General features: G+C 35.6%; 9 protein-coding genes and 11 long non-coding RNA genes across 20 annotated transcripts; 10 read left to right on the forward strand and 10 right to left on the reverse strand.

Annotated features, from left to right (window-relative positions):
* The first annotated feature begins 2 nt into the window (after positions 1-2).
* SPOM_SPCC777.02 (transcription factor) lies at positions 3-2,347 on the forward strand. The gene is made up of 3 exons (NM_001023238.3): positions 3-154; positions 226-250; positions 333-2,347. Exons 1-3 carry the CDS (start codon positions 141-143, stop codon positions 2,130-2,132), a joined length of 1,839 nt encoding a protein of 612 aa, NP_588248.3. The 5' UTR covers positions 3-140; the 3' UTR covers positions 2,133-2,347.
* On the reverse strand, positions 266-1,003 carry SPOM_SPNCRNA.7432. The gene has a single exon (NR_196769.1). It is a non-coding gene; the product is annotated as a non-coding RNA (long non-coding RNA).
* On the reverse strand, positions 1,215-1,437 carry SPOM_SPNCRNA.7433. The gene has a single exon (NR_196770.1). It is a non-coding gene; the product is annotated as a non-coding RNA (long non-coding RNA).
* SPOM_SPCC777.03C (cysteine desulfurase nifs family protein) lies at positions 2,225-5,562 on the reverse strand. Its single transcript, NM_001023239.3, has one exon. The coding sequence runs from the start codon at positions 3,659-3,661 to the stop codon at positions 2,471-2,473; it is 1,191 nt and encodes a 396-aa protein (NP_588249.1). The 5' UTR covers positions 3,662-5,562; the 3' UTR covers positions 2,225-2,470.
* SPOM_SPNCRNA.1210 lies at positions 2,416-3,883 on the forward strand. The gene has a single exon (NR_150071.1). It is a non-coding gene; the product is annotated as a non-coding RNA (long non-coding RNA).
* dip5 (amino acid transporter Dip5) lies at positions 3,913-5,709 on the forward strand (the record flags this gene model as incomplete). The annotated part of the gene is made up of 1 exon (NM_001023240.2): positions 3,913-5,709. One exon carries the CDS (start codon positions 3,913-3,915, stop codon positions 5,476-5,478), a length of 1,566 nt encoding a protein of 521 aa, NP_588250.1. The 3' UTR covers positions 5,479-5,709.
* Positions 5,710-6,051: 342 nt separating this feature from the next.
* On the forward strand, positions 6,052-7,498 carry gtr2 (RagC/D GTPase Gtr2). Its single transcript, NM_001023241.3, has 2 exons — positions 6,052-6,230; positions 6,312-7,498. The coding sequence occupies exons 1-2, from the start codon at positions 6,091-6,093 to the stop codon at positions 7,114-7,116; spliced, it is 945 nt and encodes a 314-aa protein (NP_588251.1). The 5' UTR covers positions 6,052-6,090; the 3' UTR covers positions 7,117-7,498.
* SPOM_SPCC777.06C (hydrolase) lies at positions 7,310-8,921 on the reverse strand. Its single transcript, NM_001023242.3, has 2 exons — positions 8,355-8,921; positions 7,310-8,192 (listed from the first exon to the last, which is right to left on the reverse strand). Exons 1-2 carry the CDS (start codon positions 8,689-8,691, stop codon positions 7,624-7,626), a joined length of 906 nt encoding a protein of 301 aa, NP_588252.1. The 5' UTR covers positions 8,692-8,921; the 3' UTR covers positions 7,310-7,623.
* SPOM_SPNCRNA.1211 lies at positions 7,548-9,027 on the forward strand. Its single transcript, NR_150072.1, has one exon. It is a non-coding gene; the product is annotated as a non-coding RNA (long non-coding RNA).
* Positions 9,028-9,043: 16 nt separating this feature from the next.
* SPOM_SPNCRNA.7434 lies at positions 9,044-9,260 on the forward strand. Its single transcript, NR_196771.1, has one exon. It is a non-coding gene; the product is annotated as a non-coding RNA (long non-coding RNA).
* An 824-nt stretch (positions 9,261-10,084) lies between these two features.
* SPOM_SPNCRNA.7435 lies at positions 10,085-10,346 on the reverse strand. Its single transcript, NR_196772.1, has one exon. It is a non-coding gene; the product is annotated as a non-coding RNA (long non-coding RNA).
* Positions 10,286-13,789, forward strand: omh3 (alpha-1,2-mannosyltransferase Omh3). The gene is made up of 3 exons (NM_001355923.2): positions 10,286-10,466; positions 10,601-11,373; positions 11,454-13,789. Exons 2-3 carry the CDS (start codon positions 10,769-10,771, stop codon positions 11,983-11,985), a joined length of 1,137 nt encoding a protein of 378 aa, NP_001342753.1. The 5' UTR covers positions 10,286-10,466; positions 10,601-10,768; the 3' UTR covers positions 11,986-13,789.
* On the reverse strand, positions 10,808-11,114 carry SPOM_SPNCRNA.7436. Its single transcript, NR_196773.1, has one exon. It is a non-coding gene; the product is annotated as a non-coding RNA (long non-coding RNA).
* On the reverse strand, positions 11,473-11,714 carry SPOM_SPNCRNA.7437. The gene has a single exon (NR_196774.1). It is a non-coding gene; the product is annotated as a non-coding RNA (long non-coding RNA).
* bit61 (Protor homolog, Bit61) lies at positions 12,006-13,722 on the reverse strand. Its single transcript, NM_001023244.3, has one exon. It carries the CDS (start codon positions 13,521-13,523, stop codon positions 12,255-12,257), a length of 1,269 nt encoding a protein of 422 aa, NP_588254.1. The 5' UTR covers positions 13,524-13,722; the 3' UTR covers positions 12,006-12,254.
* A 216-nt stretch (positions 13,790-14,005) lies between the features above and the next one.
* Positions 14,006-15,895, reverse strand: arg1 (acetylornithine aminotransferase). The gene is made up of 2 exons (NM_001023245.3): positions 15,785-15,895; positions 14,006-15,536 (listed from the first exon to the last, which is right to left on the reverse strand). The coding sequence occupies exons 1-2, from the start codon at positions 15,854-15,856 to the stop codon at positions 14,283-14,285; spliced, it is 1,326 nt and encodes a 441-aa protein (NP_588255.1). The 5' UTR covers positions 15,857-15,895; the 3' UTR covers positions 14,006-14,282.
* Positions 15,757-15,976, forward strand: SPOM_SPNCRNA.7438. Its single transcript, NR_196775.1, has one exon. It is a non-coding gene; the product is annotated as a non-coding RNA (long non-coding RNA).
* ubc12 (NEDD8-conjugating enzyme Ubc12) lies at positions 15,921-17,110 on the reverse strand. The gene is made up of 5 exons (NM_001023246.3): positions 16,987-17,110; positions 16,825-16,920; positions 16,654-16,742; positions 16,395-16,542; positions 15,921-16,147 (listed from the first exon to the last, which is right to left on the reverse strand). The coding sequence occupies exons 1-5, from the start codon at positions 17,075-17,077 to the stop codon at positions 16,038-16,040; spliced, it is 534 nt and encodes a 177-aa protein (NP_588256.1). The 5' UTR covers positions 17,078-17,110; the 3' UTR covers positions 15,921-16,037.
* Positions 15,994-16,203, forward strand: SPOM_SPNCRNA.7439. The gene has a single exon (NR_196776.1). It is a non-coding gene; the product is annotated as a non-coding RNA (long non-coding RNA).
* On the forward strand, positions 16,265-17,211 carry SPOM_SPNCRNA.7440. The gene has a single exon (NR_196777.1). It is a non-coding gene; the product is annotated as a non-coding RNA (long non-coding RNA).
* Positions 17,212-17,256: the final 45 nt, after the last annotated feature.

A 17,256-nucleotide genomic window follows, 5' to 3' on the forward strand; every position in this document is an offset into this window, starting at 1 on the left:
CTACACACTACCTGTATACATTATGTTACTATAGTTAGTAACTTCTGCATCTTTATGAGTTAATTATTTGGTAGTAAATTATAAAACCGGTTTTCTATTTGACTGGCGAGAGTATAGTTGGGAAATAATTTACGCTGACTATGAATAAATTATCGTAAGGCTCAAGGATTGTTGTCAATTATTAGCATTTGATTTTGAAGTATAAACTTATTAACGTTACACTAGATGCCTTTATTGTAGAAGGCGAAAGGTAATTAAGATAGGATATCAAACTATCCGGCTTTGAAACTTACAAAGTCAAGTTCTCATTCTAACTTGCTGTCTTGAAATAGATAAAGTGCGATAAAAATCGCCCGTGTCATAACTGCTTTGTTGCGAAAAGAGAATGCATAATTGCGGGCGACAATCGGAAGAAGAGGCATACAAAAACCTATGTCGAGGCTTTGGAAAGTCAGTTGGCAAATATGGAATCAACTTTGGCAAAGATCAAAGTTGCCCCGGTAGAGAAAATTCCAAGTCTCTTGGCTGGCATATCTTTCAAAGACCATCTCTCAGCATCCCTTCCGAATAAAACAAGCTATGAGCAAGCGGACACAAATGCGACTAGCAAATCACTAGTAGACCTTCCTGTTTCGTTAGAAGTCCGTGGTAGAAACACGGTTACGTTTTATGGCCCTACAAGCATCTTCGGAACTTCATTTACTTCATCCCCAAGACCTCCACCTTCTGCTTCCATTGAAGATACTTATCCGATAATACATTGCCTACAGCTATTCTTCAAATGGCAGTACGCTCAGTTTTTGTTTATCCATCGCGAATCCTTCCTCTTCGAATATTTTCATCGCTCTAATGATAACATGTATTGTTCAGAACACCTGATTTATGCGTTATGCGCCATAGGTTGTCGGTCGTCTGAAGACTCGCTGCTTGTCAACCAAGCAGATGCTTTTTATAAAATGGCATGGGATGCCTTAGAGAGTTATGGGCTCGAGAATTCACATATAACTTCTGCTCAGTGCTTACTCTGCCTAGGTTTTTATAAAATCGCAATGGGTAATACTTCGCATGGCTGGTTGTTATGCGGTATGGCATTTCGCATGGGACAAGATTTAGGGTTTCATTTGGATCCAAGAGATTGGCACATTAATAACGTTCCGGTTGTATCTGAGGAACAAGCTGCTTTACGAAGCAGGATATATTGGGGCTGTTACGTTGCAGATGTTTTTGTTAGCTTTATTTTGGGTAGACCTACTACGTTGAGCAAGTCAGACACCTCTGTTCCTACTTCAGATGATTTACCAGACTTTTCAGGCATTGAGGATTTCATGTTGGAAAGAGGCGGAGCCCACGCATCGTCTATTACAATTTCTCAGCTTCTGAATCTAATAGTGAGCTTATCCAATATTACCGATGCCATTCTACTCAATGTCTTCGCACCTTACAGTACGAAGTACGGTATTGATCTCAGACTGCAAAATGTTGGAAAATATAACTTGGAGTTGATGAAATGGCACTTTGAGCTACCACCGAACTTAAGTTGGAAAAAAACCGAATTAAGAGATTTTGGACAATCTCCGGAGTTGTGCTTTCTCTGTTTATATTTTTTTTTAATAAGACTTTGTCTGAATAGACCATTTTTATCAAAGAAAGGGCTTTACGTTAATGACATGACTCCTAGAAACATATGCATAGACTCTATTGAAGACGTCAAAGTGCTCATTCGGGCCTACAGAGAAAACCTTGGTTTGCATCACACCCCTCTGATTATTGTCTATGCCTGTATTGTAAGCTGCAGCACCGTTTTTATGCTTTTTGATGGGGCTACTCCTAGTGAAATTGTGGCATTAGAACAAGATATAAAGTTTTTTCTTCACGTGCTAACTAAAATTTCAAAGAACTGGGATTTAGCTTCTAAATCTATAAACCTTATACAAAAGAAATCTACGATGTATGATACCAATGCTAGAGCAAACGATACCGATGTTGATTTTTCAAATGATAAGCAAAACACTCATGATTTCCAAATTAGCCATGATGAGAATTTGATTCAACTCTTTAACGACGAATCAAACTTCTTCAACCTTAATGATTTGGGTGATTTCCAATCAATTTTTGGAGGTCCTCAATTTTAAAAAATTTACCAAGTTTCTGTACTTCCTTATAAGTCATGCTTTTACCTTTTTTTCTATTTAAAAGATTTTTTTTTTACCTATCTATATGTGCATACGGTGTAAAAAATATTCTATCTATATTTATTTTCAGCTTAAGATAGTAATTATTAATATTATGAGATTATTTTAAAGCTCTGCTGTACAAGCTAATTGACTAATAAAATGAATAAATCCTACTTGATCCTGTATGAACACGCAAATAAAGTAATCGTGCTAAAACAGCCTCGTATGAATTTGTGAAAACCCCGCACGTGTAGCAATCTAACTTTTTCACTTAGGTCCAACACAGAATCGTCCTCTTAATTAAAGGGTATCTTATTGAGAACTCCTTTCTTGATGGTATTGGCTAACCTCGAAATATCGGCAGCATTGTTGTAAAGACCCAAAGAAAGTCGAATCCCATCTCTATATTGAGAAGCGTACACACCTTCGTTTTTGAGAAATGCATCCCACTCAGGGTTCAAGATTTTCGCAACGTAAGAGTGGGTAGACCTTTTCTTTGGATCCTTTGAGCCGATAATTGTTACACCAAGCTTGGATAGCTCATCAACCAGCGACTTTCCAAGTTCACGAAGATATTGTTCTATATTTTCAAAACCGATGTCCATTAAGAAGCTAAGGTAATTGTTCAAACACAGAGTAGTAATCAGCGACTTGTTCAAATGTTCAAATCTTCGAGCCGTAGAAAAATAAATAGGATTCAGATTGACTAGTAAATTTGCATCAAGATTTTCAATGGCTCCAGCTCCAACAATTGGAGGTACATTTTTAAGTTGTGGAAGCACATCGGGAGCAACATATAATACTCCCAAACCAGTCGGACAGCTTAAACCTTTATGACATGCAAATGCGCATGCAGAAACATTTAATTCCTGAACATCTATGCTGCTTAACCCAACCTGTTGGGTCATGTCGACTAATACATGAATGTTTTCAGGCCGAAATTTATTGCAAATGTCTTTCACGTTATTTAGCTGTCCCGAATGGAACATGACAGATGATATGCCAATTGCTTTTGTCTTTTCATCTACATACGGTTCAAACGTTGAGGCATCAGCATAATATATATCTTTAGACGGTATTAATCGAACTTCTAAACCAGCTTCTTGAAGGGAAATCCATCCAAAGCCATGATTAGGGTGCTCTCCATCTAATAATACCACGTTATCGCCAGGTTGAAAATGCATAGAGCGTTGGAACAAGTTCAATCCCTCAGTAGTGTCCCTAGTGAATGCAATTGAGTCAGAACTAGACGCATTTAAATATTTTGCAACTAACTCTCTAGTTTCTTCTGCTTTCTGTTGCCATAGTGGTTTTGGATTAGGATTGTACAAACCCCAATCAACGTATTCATTTATAGTATTGGCAACTATAGAGTTCATGGGTGGTTGAAATGAAAGGTTGAAAAAGGTTATGTTTTCATTTTTTTCGACTAATGGGACCTGCTTACGAAAAGCTTGAATCCTTGCGATGCCTTCTGAAACAGTCATTTGGAAATTATTCTGCGAACAATTAACTAGGTCTGAGAGCCATATTTATGTACTTATTTAAATTGATAAACAGATAAGTAAAGGATATTCATATCCGACACTTATTTATCTTTAGGAGATATATGTCCGCAATTGACGGTCATCAATGACCATGTTATTCAAAACGGCGAAAATGTTAATATCAGCATTTTTAATTTATTTGAAATTGATTATAAATAGTCCCATTACTGAGACGCATAAGCCCTTTAATAATGAGTAGCATTAAAAGTAAAACGATCATCGAACCCTCTGAAAATGACATAGAGAAAGGAGAGGTCGACTTCGTAAGCTCTTCAATCTCTAACTTTGAAGAAGCATACGAGGAAGGCCCTTCTCTAAAACGAGAGTTTAAGTCGCGACATGTAAACATGATTTCTGTAGCTGGTGCCATCGGCACTGGCTTGGTTATTGGCTCAGGCTCGGCATTGCTGAAAGGCGGACCAGGAAGCCTTTTCATTGCATATTTAATGACCGGAATAAATTTGTATGTCGTACTTATTTCTTTAGGAGAAATGGCTGCCTTTTCTTCAGATGACAAAGGTTTCAGTGGCTTTTCAAGCCGTTATGTGGACAAAGCTTTAGGATTTGCAACAGGATGGAATTATTTCTTCAAATACGCTATCGTCTACCCGACAAATTTAACGGCAGTTGGTATTGTGATACATTACTGGCGACCAGATCTTAACGTAGGTATTTGGGTAGCCGTTTTTCTAGTGGTGATTTTAGCAATAAACTTATTGCATGTTAAATATTTTGGCGAAGTTGAATTTTGGCTGTCAGCAGTGAAAATTTTAGTTTTGGTGACTTTAATTATTACTTGTATTGTGATTACCTCTGGAGGAACACCTGTGCATCACAAAATTGGATTCCATTACTGGCGAGATCCAGGTGCTTTCGCACCTTACTTAGTAGAGGGGTCTACTGGAAGGTTTTTGGGGTTTTGGGCTTGTCTAGTTCAGTCATGTTTCGCTTATGTTGGATCTGAGGTTGTAGGCATTGCATTTGGGGAGGCACCGAATCCAGAAAAAACTATCCGAAAATCTTCATTTCAATCTTTGTTTCGTATTGCAACCTTCTATGTTATTGGTGTGTTTGTATTAGGACTCTGTGTCCCATACGATAGCGATATTTTGTCAAGCAATGCTTCAAAAGGTAATGCCGCTGCATCCCCCTTTGTAGTAGCTATCAAACTGGCTCAAATAAAAGTTATGCCTGATGTTATCAATGCCTGTCTTCTTGTGTTTATTATTAGTTCCGCCAATTCTGATATTTATATTGGATCCAGGACTTTGTATGCTTTAGCAAAAGAAGGATATGCCCCCAAAATTCTGATGCTTCAAACAAAGCAGGGAATACCATGGGTTGGATGCTTAGTAACGTCTTCCTTTGGCCTTCTTGCGTTTATGAACACTAAAAGCTCTTCTGCAACGATCTTTGGATATTTCAGTAGCGCAGTTACTGTATTCGGTACCATCAACTGGATAAACATCCTTTTATCTTACATATGCTATCACAGAGCAACCATTGTTCAACAAATTCCCACAGAACGTATTCCTTTTCGTAGCTGGGGTCAACCATATATAGCTTATGCTTCATTAATATTCACTGGTTTGATTACGTTTTTTAACGGATACAATGCTTTCATTCACGGATTTAAGTATAGATCATTTATTACTTCTTATATAGGCATTGCTGCCTATGTGATTATGATTTTAGGATGGAAGTTCACATTCAAGGCGAAGCGCGTAACATCATCTACTGTTGATTTTAGAAAGTGATGGATCCTCTTTTTGTACTAGCAATTCACATTATTTCGTTTAGAATAGGAAGCTTACTTTAAATAATCTTGTATCGGTGATCATAAGGAAAGGGCAAGACACGGCGACACTAGCGATTGATGACTGAAGCATATTTTTGTTTCGCTAGTTTGATTACAGATTTAATTTCTAGAGCAATTATTTTCTCATTATTTATCAAGAAACCACCTCAGTCTCGGGTATAGGCTAAACACATAATATAGCTTTTAATTGATATAATACAATTTGATTAGCAAAATTAACACTAGAGATCATGCGTGAAACGCACACCTAGTTATGTATAATAAAGAAGTTATCTAATAAATTTGAATCTTTTTAAATAAATAGAAAATGATAATTTTCACGATAAAAAAAATACTGTTTACAAATAATTGTACAAATAGTGATAGATAAAGAGTTACCGAATTATTGATTATTTTAGTGCGCTTCCTTAAAGGAATTTTGTGTGAGAAAAGGTAAGTGCTAAAAGTTGTGATAAATACAATACCGAAAAATGGGGTGTCTAGTCACCACCAGAGAAACGCACAATTTACCACGTAGAAACTTACTTTTGTTAATGACTTTGATGAAATAATGAAGCCTAGAAAGATTATTTTAATGGGACTTCGCCGTAGTGGCAAGTCATCAATCCAAAAGGTGGTGTTTTACAAGATGCCGCCTAACGAAACGTTGTTCCTCGAATCCACTAGCAAACTGACACAAGATCATATTTCGTATGTTAGGCCGTTTGGCGTTTGATCTATAATTCTTCATTATTTTAATTATGGGTTTGCTAATAATTTGTTTGTATATAGATCATTCATTGATTTCTCAGTTTGGGATTTCCCTGGCCAAGTAGATGTGTTTGATGCTGCTTTTGATTTTGAGAGCATTTTCACTCAGGTGGGTGCCCTTATTTTTGTGATTGATGCTCAAGATGATTATCTCGATGCGTTAGCTCGTTTACATGTCACTGTAGCTCGTGTCGTCACCATTAATCCTAACATTTGCATCGAAGTGTTTATTCATAAAGTCGATGGACTTAGTGATGAATTTAAAATTGACACACAACGTGACATCCAACAAAGGACACAAGACGAATTGGCCGATATAGGGCTTGAAAATGTACCTATCTCATTTCACCTTACCTCTATCTTTGACCATTCTATCTTTGAGGCCTTTAGTCGTGTTATCCAGAAACTAATCCCACAACTTCCCACTCTCGAAAACTTACTTAATATTTTTTGCTCGAATTCTCTCGTCGAAAAGGCTTATCTGTTTGACGTTCTTTCGAAAATCTACGTTGCGACTGACAGTAGTCCAGTCGACGTCCAAAGTTATGAAATTTGCTCTGATTTTATTGACGTTATACTAGATATCGGTTCAATTTATGGTCGCTCCTCCCAACTCAAACCCGGTCATTCGCCTGAAATTCTTGATGAAACTTCTTCCGTTATTCGTCTCTCCAACGACCTTGTTCTGTTCCTGAGGGAAATGAATCAGTATCTCGCCCTCATTTGTATTGTGCGTGCCGACAATTTTGAAAAATCTGGCTTAATAGAGTACAACGTTCAATGTCTACAGACAGCTATTCAGTCCATTTTCTCACCTAGAACATGAAACCTTTGAAATCAATCGCTTCTGTGTTGATTTTTTTTACCTCCCTGTACGAAATTTGGGGACATGTTTTTTTTCTACGTATAGCCTTCGTGTATGCGTTTGTACTTTATACTTGTTCTATTTGCTTTATTTTAGAGCTTTTAGTTTAATGATGACTGCTTTCGTTTCATTTAGTTTGTTGTTATGCTCCTCTAACGGATTCGTTAAATTTATGTGTGTTGATTGAGTAAGCGAGTATCACGAATAAGTGGGTTTTTTATTTTTTTTAATGTAAAAACGTGGACTCAATGAAATTCAATAACTAACGGTATTCTAAATATTGCAATAAATTTTGATATGTGACTGTAAACAAGTGTGATTTCTTATGATTTAGATAAAAGATGAGATGGATAAATGTCGGAAAATAAAAAACATAAACATATGTCACAAAGAAAGAATTCACATCTCTTCATCAGATAGTACGAAACAACAACTGTGGTGAAACATATATGAAAAATTTTTTACTTCTTAAACATGAAATTCAACGATTTGACCATCATACGCAGGTTCTGTTGGAACCTTCAACACTGAAAGTTCTTTTACGGTTTCGTTGTGCTCAACTTTGTGAGAAAAGCCGGTATAAAGCACACGGGAGGGAACATGTTCAAGACTAGCAATAAATTCCTCAGCTTGTTTAAAGGAGAAATGAGAAGGATAGGGTTCATGCTTAAGTGCATCAACGACTACGACATTGGAACCTTCCATCAGTTTCTTAGTCGTAGGAGGAACGTAGTTACAATCAGAGATATACGACATATCGCCAACTCGGAATCCCATACAAAAATAGGTTTGACTTTCCTTTCCTTCGATGAAGTATACGCCATGATGAACAGGTAAAGGAGTAACAGATATGTCAATATCGTCGAGCTTAAATGGTTTGTCTGGAGAAAAGACGTGGAAGTCAAAAGTAGGCACGCTTCCACCTCCAGTAGCATTTTTGGCGTTAACCATATAGGGAAATGACCTTTCAATAACTTTATAAGTTCTTTCAGTTAGGTATATTTTGACAGAAGGTTGTAAAAAGCCCAAGGTCCATTCTACAATGCAACAAACGGTTAGTAAACTTCAACAGTCTAAAGTAATCAACAACGTCTAAAGTAAAAAAAAAATGGTTTATACCACGATAATCACATAACAATTAAAGACCTATGCGATACAATTTACCATTATCTTTAGCAATGTTCATCATAAATTCTTACCTCGTAAATCGTCCATTCCATTGATGGCATCTGCATGATCATGTGTCAAGATGACTGCATCAAGATATCGAATTTTGTGCTCCACAAAATGTTTCAATGCGCTAACATAAAAATGTTTTCCACAGTCGATTAAGATGTTTTTTGGACGATCTCCACTCCCATCATCCACCTGTAATAACACGCTTGTATTAAACCGGTTATTTTTACGACCTTCTGGTGTTAAACTTGCGAGGCAAGTACGGCAAGTTGGTTTTTCAAGTGTCAAACAACATACATTGGGAATACCACTAGAGCAACCAGTCCCCATGAAAAGCAGTTTACTTGTTCCCTTGGTCATCTTATCCGGTATAAAAGAGATTTCCGAATAATTCACCTTTCAATACCTCGTCAATAAGCACACGTTTCAAATGAACGACTAAATTTCCAAGAATTCACTACTTGGATTTCTTCCCAGTTGAAACAAAACTAGGATATATGAAAAAAAAATCAATTGGTAGTATAATATATATTGCCAATTGAATGAATGAAAAATTAATTCTAAAATATGGATAGCGAGTGTTTAAATTTGCAGAAACATATTTCAAGGCCTGCCGCGCATTAATAATCACTGAATAACGAATGATAAAAATCGCGTAATCTTTCTAATATCGAATTGTTTAGTTTTACAATATACGGTTTAGCGATTATTTATTTCCTCGCTGCGGTATAAAATCAATTGGTAAATGAAATTCATAAAATAATTAAATTTTAATTGTACGTTAAGACAACGTAAATGCAAATACAAAACATTGGTAAACCAATAATTAAACTTTCGAAATATTTAATTTAAAAACATCTTTTAAGAACTAGATGTGTTGCGACTACGAATGAATTTCTAAATACTACGAAATAAACAATTGGATATCAAATATTTTAATTAATTACTGAATTACACACTCATGAATTATTATAACAATTTTTGATATATTTGTAACTGCTGATTACTATACATTGCTTGTTGCAGTATTAGTAAAACAATATTGATTTTGAATAAACTTTGAAAGTAATGGAAAAAAGGAAAAAAAGACATTGTAAAGAAAAATTCCTCGTAAAAACAAAAGTTCACTTGCTATTTTCAAAGTATATATAATAGCAATCAATTCGTGAGATATCGAATTCATTTGTTATATCTAGACACTATAATTTAAATATTCTGGATTGTTTTAAAAATTATAGAAGCAATGAATCACTGTAAAATAAAAAAAAAATTGACTACGACAAAGTAAAATAAATTAATAATATATACATATATTAAATGAATATAAAATACAAATAAAAATAAAGAAAATAAAATAAAAAATCATTCATCGCTTGTAAAACTTTATCAAGCATAAGGTATTTGCGAAGCGAGTGTAGTATAATATACTTGCCATCATACAGTTTGAGCCGAGTATTTTAGCTGGTAGTTAATAGAAATCACCAAGAAAACCTAAATCCTCTGTTTATGACTTTTCAAGAACTACTATTCCCAAGATTAATGTCAAGAGAGTTCATATGTATTCCAAAATATGGTAGAGCGCGTTACTGAATTTCGAGCTGGTTGAGTTTAAATATTTGTTTATGTTATGGTGGAATCTTTGGTAAAGCTTCAAAATTATTGTACTAAAAAAACTAAAAAAGTGAACCTAGGATACTAGCTAGCAAAACTACTTTCTCAGAATTATGCAAATTATTTGGGGTTATTCATTATTATAGGCGCTAATCTGCCATGGACGGAGCTGTTAAAAAGAAACGAGAATTGAGTGTATTTAAAATGAACTACTTTCCATTAAATTGTTTCTTTGCGTAACCTCAGTTAAAAAAAAAAAGCTATTCAATGTTTATCGAATAACGTACAGTAAGACAATCCGCTACACCAACCATACTTGTTCAAATATGGATATTCCAACCTTTGACGATTATTTCATTTCGAGCAACGTTTACAGTATATCTCGAATCGTTTACCTTTGCCTAGAAGTTACCAATTGTGGAAAATAATTTTAAATATATGTTGTTCTGGTATCCTTAACTAGAAGGTAAGAGAGAAAAAGTGTGAAAGAGTGGAACAGTTTTGAGCTGTATATTGCATAACCAGTTAAAAAACAATCCCTCTATCTTTCTAAAGACTTTGTTTGGAATTAGCAAAAGCTGAAATTTAAAACATTCCCAAATGATCGTTTATAAACCAAAATTGTTACTGATTGTTTACAAATCTAATGTTGATTTAGTCCAACGAGTTATTTCATATCAGATTGATTGCTTGCGAAAATATTGCAAACTGGCGTATCTTACACAATCGAACCATGTTATAAAGTTCATTCACAATCAATAAAAAAAAAACTTCCGCGATTTAATAAGAAATCCTAATATAAGGGGGCCATATTCATGACTTCAACATGGGCATACCCAAATCATCAATTTATTTTTGTATACTATTATTCTGCATTATTTCATTCTATTTACAGTCTTCTAAAGATGGGCCTAAGGAACTAAAAGTCAAGTATGTATTTCTAAAAAAAGCCACAGCAAAGCAAAGAGGAGAGTCATCCTTGACAGATTCAGATTATTTTCCTAAGCAGCCCAATATGAACGCTACTTTGTTTATGCTTTGCCGTAATAGAGACATTAAGGACGCTCTTGTTTCCATACAAAGCGTCGAGGATCGGTTCAATCATCGCTATCATTACCCATGGACATTTATGAATGATGCCCCTTTTACTAAAGAATTTATAACAGCTACTTCAAAAATGGTGAGTGGGGATGCTACCTATGTCCAACTCAACAACGAAGAGTGGGGAATTCCTATAAACATCGATTTAAATCGTATGTTGAAATCAATTCGGGATATGACCGATGACAAAGTAATATATGGATTTTCACTGAGTTATCGGATCATGTGTCGCTTCAATTCAGGATTTTTTTATCGAAACAAAGCCCTTTCACATTATGATTATTACTGGCGCGTTGAACCCGGCGTTGAATATTCTTGCGATATACCTTAGTAAGTGCACAAGAAAAATTGACTATTTAACTCTTGTTTTTGTAATATGATAGAATTTTGTCACTAACCAATTCTTTAAGTGATCCTTTTCGAAAGTTGAGTGACGAGAATAAGGCGTATGGGTTTGTCATATCAATGACGGATTATTATGAAACCCTCCCTTCTTTATGGAACGTTACTCGAGATTTTATTCACCAAAACCCACAATATCTTGCACAAAATAACTCCTTGGATTTTATCGTTAATGACCACCAGGGGTTAAGTGGTGACTACAATCTCTGCCATTTTTGGAGTAATTTTGAAATTGCCAATTTAAATTTCTTTCGAAGTCCTGCATACACAGACTACTTTGCGCACTTAGATAAAAATTATGGATTTTTTTACGAGCGCTGGGGGGATGCTCCCGTACATTCACTGGCAGCATCGCTATTTCTGAACAAATCGCAAATACATTACTTTGAGGACTTTGGTTATTACCATTTACCCTGGTACCATTGCCCTACGGATGTACAGTCGCATGCGACAGCTAGATGTCTATGCGATCCGACTGGTACGATTGATTATTTACCCTTCTCTTGTGCTATTAAATGGTTAGAAAACATCAATAGTTAAAATACATATTACTTGTAATTCCCGAGATTACCTATTTTATTTTTGATATTTGTTTTAAAAACATATTTATTGTGGACATAAACAAAAGCTGATCGTTAACTAATGATGAAAACAAAAGACTGGGAATATCAAGTATTGACACAAATTTTTTAAGTTTTAGAACAATTTGCAAATATTGAAAAGTGTGGACCCTATAAAATAAGAAGGTAAAAAAAAAAACTGAAACGATTTTAAAAAGGAAAAATAATATAAAAAATCTAAGAATGAATTTAGGAAGCTATCAACAGGCATCTGACTTTAGTTGCCAAATTAGTAATTTCTTGTTCCTTGGAATCGTTCGTTCGTACACTTGCCAACAAACTTAATATCTGAAACAGTCGAGCGAACACCTCTCCTGCATTATCTAAAGCATTTTCAGCAGATTCGGCACGCCCAATACAGATTTGTATCCGATTTGCAATTGGCAAAACCATATAATCGCGAAATGTCATCAATGCAAGACGATGGACATTTAGTTTTTCCCTATTTGTGGAACAAAACTCATTTACTTCATAGGGTAATTGTGTTTTTTCTTGTTCATCAAACAATTTTGTCTTTATAGGTAAAAACACACCTTGAACGTATGGCAATACGGAAGAAAAGAAAAACAGCCATGTTTCTATGATACGATTCAAAAATAATTCTTCTGGAACAGGCGATAAACTGTCCGAAAGGCACTTGGTAGCCTTACGGAATAGTGTCTCCAAGTGTCCAACAAACTCATTCATCTTCGTATCACGGATAAGAGCTTGTAAATGTAATATAAGAATTCCATTCAAATCTTCAAGAGAATAGTGCAAAGCCTCACCCGAATATAAACTACAAACTTCGGATTCCACAATAAGCCAAGTTTCATCCGCGGATATGGGAACCAGGTTAAAGCGACCTTCTAAAGGAGAGCGAACTTTGCCCAATTTAGCAAATGCAAGAGAGGCTGCACCGAAGCCATTGATTATTTGATTTGTAACAAGTGATTGTGGGATGGAAGCGCCAAAAATTCCCCCAGCGTCTCTTCTTCCTCTTAAGAAATTTCGAGACCCGTTGAGCGTTTTCTGCAAAGCAGAAAGATCTAAACCATCTTTAGGCTTTTTATGCTTATGCGGAGAGAGGTTAAGCAGCGATAATTGAGTTTTCGTAGAAATACTTTGAACTTCGGCATTAACATTAGAAGGGCTAGTAGGCGTTAAAACGTTCAACTTTCCTGGGCGCTTGGAATGCTTACTCCAATGTGTTTCCTCAAAAACCGGATGACTGCTACTTTGACTAGATCTTCTGCTAAATGGCCATTGTCCATTAAACGGACTTTTAATGTTTTCAGTCGTGTCAGAGTCGCCAACGTTTGATTCCTTAGTAGTAACAGTCTCCAAGTCTTGGTTCTGCCCATTTTCCGACAACGAAATAGTGTTAGAAACACTTTCAATGCTAGTTTTAGTGTTTTTTGGAATCCAATTAATGGATGAGGCGCTCGAGGTAGATGAAAAAGATCCCCTCCCTACCATCTTTAGTAATATTTTTGGAAATGTACTGAGGGTATCCAAGAAATTTGCTTTTAGTTACGCGAAATGCGATTCTTCAAAATAAGCATGAGATGATATTCATTGTTCAATCATTATAAAATGATTAAACTTACTTAAAAAAATGATATTTTTTAGAAAGATAAAAAATTTTGTTTATTTTTGAATATGGTGGTATTTTGCTAAAGTATCGATGTGCGCCTTAAATTAAGATAAAATATAGAAACGAAAAATTGATTAAGAATTCCTTATAACGATATCGTTCTAATGTGAATTGAATGAATAGCATGTTGATATAATAATTGTATGCCAAAGAAAAAAATAGTTAATGCTAAAAGAAAACATGGAATGTTATTTGCTATATAACTTTTTAAAAGTTAGTAATAGAAAACGCAGTAAAAAAACATTGATTTTGTGAATTACTATCATTTGACAGAGTATTTACGGTACATATTACGACAATTCAGTTTAGTAGATGAAAAACAACAATATATATCTAATTTTCTAACAAAAAATGTAAACAAAATTGATTATGAAAAGAAAGGGAATAACGAAAACCAGTATTTACAATGTAAAGCTTCCAGCTAAGCTTTTCGTAACCCCCCTATCAAAAAATTTTTTGGTTGGCAAATGAGAGCAAGGTTAATATATGTTTTCGAGGAACAAGATTTCTCGTAATAATCACTTTTTATCGCACTATATAACCAATCCATTCAATGACCAAGTCTACGAAAACATACACTTTTACTTACTTAAAGCCTTCAAAGTGCTCTCCATGATATCCAAACCCTTAGCAATAACCTCATCTTTAACATTCAAACTAGGAAGGACACGGGTGTTGTTGTTTCCACCTGGTAAGAGTAAAAGACCTTGTTGACGAGCAAGCTCAATAAATTTAGCAGGGGGCTCGGTAAATTGCAAACCAAGAAGAAGACCACGACCAGCATATCCACGAATAAGATTAGGGTATTTGGCAACAAAGTCATCAAAACGTGAAGTAAGAGCCTTGTGTTGCTTTCTAACGTTTTGTAGAATCTTGGATGACCCTAATTCATTAACACAGAATGTGCCTACACGGCAAGCAACAGGATTACCTCCGAAAGTACTGCCATGTTCACCAGGGTGAATTTCAGCAGCGATCTTACTGGAGACAATGGTGGCGCCGATAGGTAGACCATTAGCCAAAGGTTTGGCAACTGTGATAATATCGGGACTAGCGACATCCTTAACGATACTATGGGCCCAAAGATCACCGCTGCGACCAAGTCCGCATTGAATTTCATCATAGATTAAAGAAGCACCAACCTTATCACAGGCCTTGCGCAAAGCAATCAAAAATTCAGGCTTGGCAGGACAAATACCACCTTCACCTTGAACGGGCTCGACAATAACAGCCGCAGTTTTGTCATTGACAAATTGCTCTATGGATGCAGGGTCATTATAGACGGCTTGGACGACATCAGGAAGTAATGGTTGGAAACCACGTTTATATTTGGGGTTCGCAGTGATACTAAGAGATCCCAAAGAACGGCCGTGGAAAGAGTTATTAAAGTAAACAATTTGACTCTTCCCTTCTCCATACTTCTCAAACGCTGCCTTACGAGCGAACTTCAAGGCTGTCTCATTGGCCTCAGTACCACAATTGGCAAAGAAAATTTTTGTGGGGCCAGCAATACCGCTATTTTTTGCCAAAGAATTATTAATGACATTAGATAGCTCAATGGCAGGCTCGTTGTAGAAAAGGTTGCTACTATGGACTAATTTGGAGCATTGATCAGCGGCAAGTCTAGCAACTTCAGGATGAGCATGACCCAAAGATGTAACAGCTACGCCAGAGGTGAAGTCAATGTATTTACGACCTTCCTTGTCAAACAAATAGGAGCCCTCACCTTTAGCAGCTACGACTGGATAGCGTGCATAAACTGATATAATATTCGCCCCTTCCTTCTTGATAATATTGCAACTGGTTGTATCAGGAGTTGGATCTTTGTGGGTAAGCTAAACTTGGTTAATAAGCAGTTTAAGAAATATTAAAATTAGTACTGTATGAGGCAGTATGAAAGCACAAATGAAGATTTATTTTGTTGGGTCAGTAAGAAGCATTCTCAACATCAATACTTGTCTAAAAACAAGAGCAAAGTACAGAATTCTCGAAAACAATCAGAATTAGATGATAGTCTAATTATTTGCCATCGTATGTTCAGTTGCACTTACAATGCATACTCTATCAACAAACTTGTACTTACGCTGACAAATCGACGAAAGGCGATTTGGGAACCAGACGAACGAACAGAGAGAAGTGATCGTCTTTGAAACATTGTAAAGCAGTTACGGGCTTATTAGGGGGGTTTGGTTCTGGTTATGTGTTTTTATACTGATATCGGAAGTTCATCGTAATCGTGACTGATTTAGCGAGATTTAAAACACATCAATATTTTCATGACAGTCGTCTAATCTATGTCGGTTATCTTTATCGAATTGATTTAGATTGATGAAAAATTAAGCCATGACATTGTCAAAAGAAATTCCATTCACAAGACCACCTTTCATGGCTGTACGCACACGAGATGCAAATCCTTGAGGGTCTTTATGCAAATCAGCCGCCGCCTCTAAAAGATATCGTTTGTTAGTATAGTTAAATAAATCTAGAAAATTTGTTAAGGAGCAAACCAGATTTCTTATATTAAAATTGCTTATCATAATCATTGTCCTCAGTAAAGAACCTTATAAATCCCATAATAAAGGATCGTAGAAAAAATGAGTATCAAATGATAGTTAAGAGATGAATAATCATTTCCTTGTAATGCAATAACAAGAAATAGTTCATTGCCCCCCAAAAAATTGTAATTAACCTACCTTTGTTGAGTGGATCTTCTGCGTTTGGTGACAAGAATAAAAATTGCAATCCAACCAAAATAGAATTCAAATTCAACACTGGATTCCAATCCTGACGCAGAATATTGAGGCATACGTTTCCCTCAATATCGATATTTGGGTGATAGATCTAACAGTAGGTCAGAACGAAAGGGTTCAAAACATGTTATAATGGTTATTTTCTTAAATGCAAAAAATATACCATAAGCTGCAACTCTAATTTAGAGCATGACTGACATACTTTGTTTAGACATTTAACCTTAGGAGGATCATGAGGATAATTATCGTCGATTTGGATTCGAAATTTAAATTTCCCACCCTTGTAATACCCTTTTCATGTTAATCAAAATAAAAAATAATAGTCTCAAAAAGTCTACACCAAATATTCTTTCATGCGGAATCACAAACTTACCTTCGTCAGGCCGGATTTCTAAATGTAGCACGTTCAATTTTATAGGATCTGGCCAGCTTGTAGACATCGTAGATGGGATTTCTAAATCTGTAACGTCTAAATTCATCGAAAATGGTTAGTTTCGAGTAAATCGCGAAAAGTTATCAACATGATGAGTCGCACCTTTTTGGATTCGGATTTGTGCTGGACTAATCCCTGACGCATTTTTCTCTTTTTGAGCTTCTTTCTTTTTTAATTCCCAAATTTTTCTCATGATTTACGCGATTCTTGTAATAGGCAGAAGGATGGAAAATGCGCTTACAATTTTGGGTATAAACAATACTCTCATACATCATTAAAAAATAGCGAAACATGTAGACACCTAAAGTGCTAATAATGTGGCATTTTATATTACCTTATTCAATTGCAATAACCAATTTTAATAAAGTCGTT

This window comes from Schizosaccharomyces pombe, assembly GCF_000002945.2.
Source record: "Schizosaccharomyces pombe strain 972h- genome assembly, chromosome: III".
Lineage (NCBI taxonomy): Eukaryota > Fungi > Ascomycota > Schizosaccharomycetes > Schizosaccharomycetales > Schizosaccharomycetaceae > Schizosaccharomyces > Schizosaccharomyces pombe.